Source organism: Stigmatopora argus, chromosome 10 (assembly GCF_051989625.1).
Source record: "Stigmatopora argus isolate UIUO_Sarg chromosome 10, RoL_Sarg_1.0, whole genome shotgun sequence".
NCBI classification, from domain to species: domain Eukaryota; kingdom Metazoa; phylum Chordata; class Actinopteri; order Syngnathiformes; family Syngnathidae; genus Stigmatopora; species Stigmatopora argus.
The window spans coordinates 12105396-12117215 of NC_135396.1; the positions used below are offsets into that span (position 1 = coordinate 12105396).

An 11820-nucleotide genomic window follows, 5' to 3' on the forward strand; every position below is an offset into this window, starting at 1 on the left:
GCAGTAAACAGTACATGCATACGCATGGCAAAATTTTGTCATTTTGACTTCATGTTCATGATAAATTTCAGTTGTTAAAGAAAATATTTACTATTTTCTTTTATTTTAGAGATTAAATAAATATTTTAAAATTCCCCCCAAAGGTATTTTTTAGTTAATTTTAGTGAACAATGCAAGAAAGAAATAAAACAGAATATTTCCTGTTTTCAAGTTTAAAGTAAATCAAAGAAATTAAATATATTTACTTTATTTCCTTCTAAAAATGAAAATCAAATGATTGAAAGATAAAATAGGAAATAATGTTTTCCTTTTCTGAAAAAGATAAAACATTTTTAACATCAAAATATAGAATATATATATGGAATTTCCCCCTTACTTATTCTTTCATTAAATTTTCCATCCTGAAATGAATATTAGTTACTGTTTTACCTTTTTAACCAAAAAGAAAACATTAAAAGAAACCTGTAATGTTTTCTTTTTGTCTTTATTTTTAAAAAATCAAATACATTTTTAAATAAAAACATCAAAATTATAACTGAATATTTTATATAAAGAGGCTCAAAAAAATCAATTGGACATGTTTTATTGTTTATAAATGTTTTCTCCACTATCATTAAAAACTGTCAATTCATTACGCGATTAATGCCAACTGTTAGAAAAGAAGGGAAGACGTCTTTCGAATGAATGCGTTTGGTAACGCGTCCTTTGTGTTTCTTATCCAAATAACGAGTACTTTAGCTGCAGCAATACTAACAATTTGACTTTGCAACACGTTGACGTTAACCTAAAATTATCACAGAACAGCCACAGGTTGAAACACACTTTTGAGTCACGTTTCTAGTTAATTTTTAGCAAAGCAGGATTCAATTTTGTCTTTTTATTCTTTCTCGTTTACCTCTTGGCTGCAGGGAAGCAACTTTCTGAAGCCACCGAATGGACATGAGCTAAGTTACTATGGCAACACCTAACAAACTGTTAAACAACTCTAATGTCAATAATAGATGAATGACAGTCACTTTTCAACTAACAAAATAAAACGCACAAAAACGTAAATACGTTTATATATATTTTTTAATAATTGTATTTTCAAGGCGAGAAATGTTTGGTCTTTTTGGTATAGCACATTACATGCCTATAGTTCTATACAATAAATCAGTTTTCTGCAGTCTATACATTCCAGAAAACTATAAACAACCATTGTACAGGTGAAAGAAAAAAATGCACTAAAGAAAGTATTAAAACTGTAAAATGCCTCAGTTACAGTACAAGAGTTGTGAAAAATATATATTTGTTAAAATACTGCATACTTTGCGGGACGAGCAAACTTTAAAAGGCACTCGCTGAAACAAAACAAAATATTCTTGCCCATTTCAATAAACTAATACTGTACATACTTTGCAAAAAAAATCCCAACAATATATATCATAACGGTATATTGATATTATCTATTAACAAAATGTATATTAAGACATATTGCTTTGAAAACTGAATGATGCTAAAAGCATATTAAGTAGTTAAAGAAAATCTGTTTTAGCTCATCTTATTTGAAGACGCTATAAAACAAATCTGTTTTCAAGTCCACCAGGAGTACGTGAAGTTAATCAGAGAGTAAATTAACTCTTCTAGCAGCAGTATTTTGACAGCTATGGGCATGGACACAATAAGCTTTTATAAACAATTCAAATGAAATAGTGAACCGTTCAAATCGATCCAGCTTTCACACAACAGCATTGACAGAGCAACTTCTACACAACGACCTACTATGAAGTTAATGTTGCCTTTTTAAAGGAGGCTAATGTAAAAACAGTGTGCACAAGTAAAGGGGGATAAGGCAAAACCATCGTGCATAATCTGCATTCTTATCACTTACTCCAGCATTCAGTCATCTTTACAGTGAACACACAAATTATTTTTCACCAACCTGTTTGTTTTTCCTGTAAAAGTAGGCAAAGCCCACACCAGTGCTTGACTTTTAAACTAACTGACCTGTCCTTGGCAGTACAGAAACATACTAACGTTACTTTATCCTGATGCATTTGTTTGCACTCTTCATGATCCATGCACTGGCTTACATCAAAGCGTTGCATCATCCGTAGTTCATGATGTCATTTCACACATACTATACGTAGTTTTCGGATGGTTGCAGTTAGAAGTGGTTGCGGGGAGTCATTAGTGGACTGTGGGAGTGAAGAATTTAACCTGCTTATTTTAATTATGCAGTGTAGGAATGAAGCTTTTAAACTGATTATTCTATGAACAAAAATATATCAAAAGATTTGATGGGTTATGGTACACCAGAGTAAAAAGAAAAAAAAAGGTTACTAATTGTTGCAGGTAGTAGTGGTAATAACACTGGCTGGGTTTGAAGTATTTAAACAGATTATTCTACTAAAAAAGGCATTAAAAGATTTGTTTAAATTTGGTACACCAGAGTAAAAAAAAAATCTTATCTCAGTTATGAAAGTGTTCATTTGCTACAATTTGATCCAGACTGATGGTCTTCTCATGCAGTAAACCCTCCTCAATGACCACCTTGGACTCATGGACCTAAAATAGAAGGAGTCGAGGGTTACTTTAATCTGAGTTTTGACACCCTGAGCAACGTAGTTGTCAACTGGGGAGGGCATACAGTACTGCTACCTCTGTTATTAATTTTCTTTTTAATTGAATATACTCTGCTGCCACATTCCATTTGATGTAATTCCAGAAAACCTAGTCCAATTGACAAGAACAAAGTAATTTTCTGGGGCAGGGTAGCTATACTTTACAATAAAAGATGCAGTATAAAGAGTGTGCATAATAGTAAGGATTTGGCAATGATTGTCTCATGCTTGAACAAAGATGGAATCCTTCACCAAATGTGCATTTTCAGATGTTTTTTAAATACGTAACGCAACATTTGAGGGGAATAAACAAAACCGATTGGCTAGCTTGAAGTATGTACACTAGTAAGGGTTCTTAGAGTTGCCCAGAGAGTTACCATAGACAGCTAATTTTTGATCAGTTGTATACTCTCTTAAAAGGTAGACAATCATTCAAAAGCAGTATTCAATACACATATTTGAACAGCACTCACCTTGAATGGTTCACTGATTCCAATAATGCATTGCAGTGTATTACTGTAGTATCCCAGCATGCAATCTCCTCCACGCACTGGGATCTCCTCTTTACTCACATACACCTAAAATACAAATACACAGGATTACCTTCTAATATCACCCAATTTACTCCATTATCGATTTACTACCTTAATGGCGTCTTCGTTGATGGACACTTCATCATCTTTGACCCACGAGTACGTGATGTAGTCCGACACGCTCGTAAAACCAACCTGAATTTCACAGAAAACGTCAGGACTTTTTAAGCATAAGATTCAAGTTAAAGTTCCTGGGGGATAATTGTTTGTAAAGCTGACCCTATACAGCCCGATCCAGTCCCATGTACTGGAAGGGAACGACTGCAGCGGACTGTAAAGCAGCATGGCATCCATGTCTGCGCTCCATTCGCCTTCAGCCTGTAGGTACACCAGTGGATTTGTGTACATCTTCTTTAGCTGAAGGCAACAAAGAGATCCGATTTTAATGTGTCATTTAAGTTGAAAGAGCAAACTATTTACACTAGAGATGGCCCCGATACAATCACTTGATTGCAAATTGGGCCAATCACATTTTAAGAGAATCGGGTAAAAAATAAAAAATAATAATGGCAGTGGACGTCCAATCCATTTTGATTAAGGGGCTTACATTTTACTCCTGTTACTTTAACACGTTTGTTCTTGGTTTCTGATTTAAAAATACAAAATAGCCTCCCACAAATGCGACTTATACTCCAGTGACTTATACGTTTTTTCCCTCTTCGTTGTGTATTCTTAAACGTATCGTCTGAAAAATACGGTACTTATTTTAGACAATATACATCTCATTTTCATTTACTATAACAAAAATGGTCAGCGACAGCATAAAAATCAAGAAAATCCACAACCAAAATAGATCAATTTATCACAATGGATGACAACTATATATTTTATACAGGTTTATTCGTCTAATAAGGCTTTTATATGGTTAAGTCTTTGGAATAGCTTTGTTCAGATTGAAAAAAAATGTGCTTTTTCCCCTGCTAAAATACATCTCCAAACTAACCCTATAAAAATATGTGATTGGAACATCCCTAGCCACATGATGGTGTCGTGGTTCACACCCCTGACTTCGGAAAACATGGGGTCAATTCCCAATCGTTAGCGGATATGATTGTGAGTGCGAATGGTAGGCTGTCTCTCTGTGTGCCATACGGCTGATTGGCGACCAGTCTACGGTGTAGTCTGCCCCAAATTGATCTGGGATAGGCACTAGCAACCCCTGCTAACCTTGCGAGGATGAGCGGTACGGATAATGAATGACTAAATGGAACTTCCCTAATATACGCCACATAAAGTACATGAATTGATGAGATGCAAGCCATTTACCTCTAGTGTGAAGATAGCGGTCACAGGTTTGTGGTCACTGATGCTATACTCCATGTTGCTGGTGTACAAGTCCTGTCTGATCGCTAAAGGGTATTCTTCAGCTTCTAGCTGCTTGACATCCCTCACGTCCGGTCTGTCGCCGTTTTTGTCTTGCCCGCCAGTCTGCTTTGGTCTGAGGCGCCACAGAATTCTGTCCGTCCAGGCGGGCTTGCGCTTCTTAGTGCTGGTTGATGGTTATAAAATGAAGACAAACAGAGAACAAAACCGTTTTATTCAAATATCCCGTATTTGCATTAGATTTATTCACAACACGCTTTTAAGATGTTACCATCGCACATGAATGCAAAATGTTAAATTGTCATAAAAGGAAAGTACCCTATTTTTCGGAATATAAGTCGTAACTGAGTATAAGCCAAACCAGCAAACTAATGCACAATGAAGAGGGAAAGGACTGTCGTACCGGACAATATAAGTTTTTCAGATAATTAACACCTAAAACAAACGACATAACTGGCTCTTGTGGTCAGAATGAAAATAAATAAATAAAGACACAAGCCGCAATTGAGTATTAGTTGCAGGCCCAGCCAAAAATATGAAAAAAAGTGTGACTTATAGCTCAGAAAGTACGGTAAGTACTGACTGAGTCATTCATAGAAAAGATGTGAAAGAGGGTTTAGATTGCTCAAATATATGATAACTGAAGACAAGTCTCACTTTAGGTCATTTATATCAACTCTAAACACCAGAGTCAAACTATGTTACCCATTCTGTAGATCAACCTATGCCGATGTATGCACCTTCTTACAAAGCAGCACAACTACAGTTTACTGGCATTCAGCTGTGACATTGCTATATGTGTGTGGCACATGTTTTCAGTAGTTATCTTCAAGCATTTTAAATAGATTTAAAAACAAACTAATAAAATTAGTTTGCAGGGCCCTCTGGTCCACAGATTTGACATATTTGCTGTATGTGTCCGTTTTAAAGCTGTAAACTTCAATTGGTGATGACAAACAGCCATAAAATCTGTCATTTCCAAGATGGTACAAGCCAACGTGCATGCTTATTTCCAACAAACATAGAACATGTAATGAATGACTTTGCGTCATGCATGCTAGGTGTAATGTCACAGCTGTGGCGGGACCCCCAGGTTTTGCCCCAAGCCACCATATGAATAAGCTGTTACACATGGTGAAAGCATATTGATATGGACAAAGAGTGGTTTGCGACATGGAAAAAAAATAAGATACCGGCCATCAGAATTGTGATATATAATACCTTTTCTATTATTTGGTCAAATATATGCCAACGATTAGGACCGCTTTTCCTACTTTAATTTTATTTTTGAATTGGCATTACGTAAACAGACCTGTTACAAATATATATAATTGGAATGCGTCCGGTGATTCCACGATCACAAAAATTTACTTTCAACATCTTTCACGGAAATCAAAATAGTCCACTGAATACAGGGCCAAGTGTAGAATATTTCTTTTTCCCTTTAATTTTAGTTTTAGTGTTTTGGTATTCTAAATAAATTCATTGAAAAATTCTCACATTAATTTGTTTTAGAACTTTTCATCTTAGGTTGTTTTTTTAATGTTGGTAGGGGGGAAAAAAATCAAGCTCTGGATGCAAAACCTTTTCGCCAGTGATTCTTGGAGGGGACTAATTATGAATAAGTTTGTACACAAACGTCGACAATGCATGTTGGGAATTTGCTCTTCATGCTGACCGTATGTGAGTATTGCATTCACGACAAAATGAAAAGGCAGTGTTAAAGAAAAGACATTATTATAATTACATGCATTATTGCTTTTGTTAATAGCTACATGGTTTCTTTTAAAGCAAACAGTATCGGGTCAATTTCCACCAAATGATTGAGAGGAATCTTAACTATCAAGTCAACCCAGTCGGTGTAAGTGATGGTAAAACAGCATAACATTCAGTTTTTGCCGGTGTGAGGTTTGCACATCTCTCTCCCATTTTGGTCTTTAATAATTTATTGTTGTCACTTTTTCAGAGGACATTATCCAGAGAAATGATTAGTTCTTTGTTTATCTTCATGAGTTAGAACGTAAAAATGCCAAGTTATTGTAAAGAGACTATACGTTATTTTCTCAAAACGTGCTGTTAAATGGCATTTACATCCACAACAAGAAAGTGTGGACATAAATGTGTTAAAGTCTTACGTAAAGGCAAACCATGTCCTGTAGCGCCTGTGAAGGTGACAGAAGGAGCAGATGACATGTATGAATACCATCGTCGCGGGAAATATAAGACGTTTTGAAGATGTGTGGCAACAACTCATTAGAATGAAAGTTTCTGCTACCTGCTGTCGTATGTATCGGTGTTTACGTCAAACTTGTACGTTGGCTGAAAGTCAAGGGGTCCTTCCTCAAACTCTTGTAGCAACTTCTCTTTTTGTTTCATCAGAATTAGCTGAAAACACCACCATGAAATAAATTCCATGACTGATCGCCCATGCTAAACACACAAATAAACCATGACTAAGAGTATCCGAGTTAGTCTGCGTTAAAAAAAATGCTACTGGAATGTGAATAGGCAGGCATCCAACCTGGTCTTTGCTCCAGAGCAAACTGTAGTTTTGATTGCTTATACATGTTCGGACAAAGTGCATTCCATGGTCCTGAATTCGAAAGTTGAGATCCCCAAACCAGAAGACCAGCCTTGATGGCACAGAACAAACCGAGAAAAAAGAGAGAGATTCAAAAATCAGAGGTTATTCACATGCTGAAGATAACATGGTATCCAGTGAGATTTTGAAAAAAATCAAGGCATACAATATGAAAATAATTGGCAAACTAAACAATCAAGAACCAAACATGATTTTGCGTTGAACTAAAAGAATTTTGGTTCGCCCTGACTTTTGTGGCTGTAAACAGTAACCAGTATTACCTAATAATCTAGTCCTATACCCTTTTTTTTACCCTTCCTGTTTACTACAGTAACTGCTCATAATGCAATGTTTCCCCCCAAAAAAACTTTTTGAAACTGCTTCTGGCTGAGTTAATGGAAGCGCAACTAGTTTCATACACTTGATAAAACAAATGTATCAAAATGTCAATTAATCATGCAGTTATCAAACTATTACACAGCTACCGACACATAGGAAATAATGTAGCAAAGTAAAAATAGTTTAAAACAAGTTTTAAAATAGAAAGTAAACTATGTACAAAATTGAATATCAGCTATCAAACATTAATTCACTTATCTAACTCAAACCTCTTTTAACTTCTGTTAGAATAGCAGCTCTTTGTGAGTGAGGTTGGAGAGAATGTAATTAATTAATCTGTAATCTAGCGAGTGAGTGGATAGTTTAGTTCACAGTTGTTCATTTGAACTAAAAATGTCATTATGTTATTGAAAATAATAATAACCTGAGTGTTTTGGACTGTTATTCTCAACCTTAACGCGTCTTTCACCGACTTTCAAAATCCCACTCCATGTTCTCTCACCTGTGATCAAGAATTCGCTCAGCCTTTTCACAGCTGAAGGACTGCTTGTCCGTAATGTGCTCAAATTCGACCACTCGATCGGGTGCATTTTTCATATGTGCTGCCAGGTGACAGTTGAGGAAACAGAGCATGTGTCCATAGAAGGACAGACGAATGGACACGCCTCCTTTGTTGCCCTGAGATGAACAAAGAAAAGGATTTCTTCACAAATAGGCAGGAAGAGCAAGCATTCAATAAAATGTTGATTTAAAGAAGTCCACTTTGGAACTTTCCACTTTAAACATTTGACAGCTAAAGTTTAAATCAAAACTGCAAGTAAATGACATTCACATTATGCTTAATAGAAAATAGTATGTAAAGGTGATTAGAATTAAAGCAGTTCACCAAATCTTTGCCCACCATTAAATTTAACGTACAAGGTTTTATTTTTTACTTTTAAAAGTAGTTATACTTTTCAAAGTAACTCTTTTACAGTATAATACAGTTACTGAGAAAAACGAAATGCAGATATGCTCCAAACAGCTTGAAAAAAAAGGTAGCTAAGAAAACAGGTACAAACGCTTAATAGTTTCTTTAAGTATTAAATTTTTACTTTAGTTTACATTGGAGTCTTTTAGCCAGGATGGACATAATCAACATCCTCTCGATTTAGAGTGTTAGAACAGTACTGTAACATTGGTTGTTCAAAAAAATAATTTTACAAGGGTGACACTTTGACCATGGACCTGATTAATTACATTTTTATATACTCATTACATTAAATTAATCAGATGTCAGCAAGTGCTTGGTCTTCAACCTACATGGCTATACTATAAATTTACTAAGCTCATTTTAGGTACTTATATAATTTGACAGTTGTTGCAATGCACAATAGACAAAAAGAGTGAACAACATTCTAACTGACATGATTTGTTGTTTTTGTGAAACACAATGGAATGCATGTAAGATTATTTTGGTTAATTACAGGTTGTAGGAAAGAAAACACATTCTACTGTATCTCTCCAAAATTAGGCCAAATTGCTCGATTGGGATTTTTGACCTTTTTGTACGTTTAGTAAGTAAATTTTACCCAATAGCCAAAGATGCCTGTGCGTGTATATGTGGTCTTGATGTCTCGAATGAACGGAAGATGCTCCAGTTTGCAGAAGAGTAGCAGCAACAGACCTTGCATTCTGATAGAGGCCACCTGAAATGCATGTCATCCATAAAGCAAATTCTGAAGCACGCATTTCAATAAAAACCGTAAATAGGTTTTGATTACCTTCACATATCGTCTTGGTGCTAAGGCAGTCATAAGCACATAGCTCCAAGGGTCATCAAATAAAACATCCGACATGAACCTCAGGGGTCCGGAATACACCTCCTGCAGGCTTACATAAACGTCCATTTTGAAACATTTGGTCTATCCTTGGTGTATAAACTGACTAACAGTTTCTGTTTGCTGTAGCACCTACCCAATGACGTAGAAGTCTGCAGCCTTTGGAGAATCGAAATGGAGAAGTGAGCTTATGTCAACTGGGGGATCAGATGTGGCTACATTCCATGTTACCATTTGTAGCCTGGGGGAAAAAATGATGAAAAGGGTTGCAAGTGTCAGTAGTCAGATACAAAAAGGGACTAAAGTGGTTAGCAGCCTATGGAGTTTTGGTGCAAGTTCAAGATAAGAATTTAGTCTAGATTTGGTCCTCCTAGGTGCAGAACTCAAGTTGATGCAGTTATTGCAATTTTGTCGTTTTAACACAGTAGACTGGTTCATTTACATTTAAAAAAACAGAAGCATTTACAAATGTGATTGCACTTTAGTTGACATATTTAAATGTTCAGATATTAAGATGTCATAGACATTTTTTGCATGATTGAGGCAAGATAAGATGCTTTTTCTCTGGAATATATTGTTATAATTATTTGTTTCAGATTTACCGTCATTATTCTGTGGATACAAATTGAATTTGGTGTTCAAATTTTTTTTAAAAAAGAGGGGGTTGTCTTATAATCAGGGTCGTCTTATATTCGGGCCAATACAGTAGTCAGTCAAAAGTCAGTGTAAAGTGCAATAATTCGTGTATTTGTTCCAAAGTATGTCAATGTTGTGTTATTAGAAGATCCATATATAACATTAATTAGTATAATGCCTATGCAACTACCTTTCTCAAAAGTTTATTTATTATTTTTAGTTATCCTGGATTAGTTGTGACCACCTTGCAGCTTTTCCACTAAATGACAGTCCATGAGACTGCAACTGTAGGATTGCTCATTAGCTGGGTGATAATAATAGTGTTGATGTGAGAGCAGTGTCAGCTGTCTTCTTGGAAGAGAGCCACAGAAACCAGTAGTGAAAGCGAGCATTGTATTTGGAAGCGAACGGCTGCAAAATAACAAATGCCACAAAAGGAAATCAGCTTTAGTGATGCCTTCTGTAGAGTCAAACAAGCAACAGCATGCGACTTTTCTAATTAGGCAACTGGCACCGTTTCTGCAGCCCTCTGTTGTTTTCCAAATGTTTAATCTCATTGAGTACAGCGGATTTAGAACTTTTAATAAAATTTAATTAACATTTGAAGGTTAAGTCCCTCTATAAGCTGTTGTTTTTTTTTTCCTTTGGACAAATGGCTTTTATTTCTTTAGGCAATCTTAAATAGATTTGTAGGCTTTTGTGACATTTACAGTTGCCTTGTGTTAATTACATTATTATTACATTGGAATTTGGAATGAGCAGTACTTCTGTTACCCAAACAAAAACAACATGGTAAAGGGAAAATGTGATTTTTATTTTTATTTTTTAATAACCCGACGTGATGCATGAGCAATGTTCTGTCCCATGTCATAATACCAAATCATAAAAACATTAAAAAACAGATTTCAATGTCAAATTGTACATGACTTGACACGTTTTGATTATACAACATTCTTGCGGTCTCTCAACACACTTAACCGCTGTAATAAATGTGTTGGTGGTATGTTCAAAAGGTTTTACTTTTACCTAAATTTGTCTCCATCGTAGTCCCCCTTTTGTAGACCCCCATTTCGCTCCAACGATGACATTTCGGAGAGTTATGCCGCTTGGTGGCAAACTGAATAACACACAAGGCAGCACCACAGTACAGGTTCATGTTTATAATATATTTTTGTGCTGAACGCTGTTTACATTCTACTATCATAAAATGAAAAGTATACAGTGGTTTTAGTCGGTAAATCGAGTTACATGGATAAATCGTTCTCATAGTATGTACATATTTTACTCCGCGATCGAACGGAGTATAAACAAAATCGGGGGAGATTCCGATGATATAAAATGCGAATGCAAATTAAAGAAACATGCAAAATCCAATGTTTACTTGTACCTGATACGGTCATGAGGCGTTTGTTTTCGTAGTTTCGTGACGTGACTGTAAAAGAAGCCATCTACTATTTACTGTAGTACTTGCTACCCGCGCTGATGGGACCGCCCTATTGCGGAAGAGCGTCTGTCCCTTCAAAATAAAAGCTAGACTTCCCAGAGTTGAAAGGGATCTCTTTAACAATTGCTCAGGATTTAGTCTCTAGTTCAGGGTTGGGCAAACTTTTCGGCCTGGGGATCCACATTGACTTTAAAAATTTGACAGACGGGCCGGGTCAGCACAAGATACGATACATATTAAAAACTGCATCTGTTAACAGCGCATATGAAAGATAAACTGAAAAAAGGACTAAAGTATTAACATACTCATCACTCATCTGGGATTTATGGGGTGCTTTCTTGGTTTTCATCAGACTAAAGGTCTGTTCACACATATGTAAAGCCAAATAACACCAGAATCCTCTGTGCCATCTTCTGGATGTTTGGAAATTTGGCTGCACTTAATGAAGCCTAAAACTCAGAGACTTTCAGGGAGTTGAACT

At 35.8% G+C, this 11820-nt stretch overlaps 1 protein-coding gene across 1 annotated transcript; it reads right to left on the reverse strand.

Annotated features, from left to right (window-relative positions):
* Positions 1-1053: 1053 nt before the first annotated feature.
* inpp5ka (inositol polyphosphate-5-phosphatase Ka) lies at positions 1054-11395 on the reverse strand. Its single transcript, XM_077612063.1, has 14 exons — positions 11283-11395; positions 10922-11012; positions 9396-9500; positions 9203-9311; positions 9011-9127; positions 7942-8117; positions 7041-7152; positions 6795-6904; positions 6655-6681; positions 4463-4685; positions 3416-3553; positions 3248-3331; positions 3077-3181; positions 1054-2547 (listed from the first exon to the last, which is right to left on the reverse strand). The coding sequence occupies exons 2-14, from the start codon at positions 10981-10983 to the stop codon at positions 2452-2454; spliced, it is 1464 nt and encodes a 487-aa protein (XP_077468189.1). The 5' UTR covers positions 10984-11012; positions 11283-11395; the 3' UTR covers positions 1054-2451.
* Positions 11396-11820: the final 425 nt, after the last annotated feature.

Coding starts and splice junctions, on each gene's coding strand:
- inpp5ka (XM_077612063.1), bottom strand. CDS start 10,983: ATGTCATCGTTGGAGCGAAATGGGGGTCTACAAAAGGGGGACTACGAT. Junction 9,312..9,395: donor GCAGACTTCTACGTCATTGG/GTAGGTGCTACA, acceptor CGTTTATGTAAG/CCTGCAGGAGGTGTATTCCG. Junction 3,332..3,415: donor ACTGGATCGGGCTGTATAGG/GTCAGCTTTACA, acceptor TGTGAAATTCAG/GTTGGTTTTACGAGCGTGTC.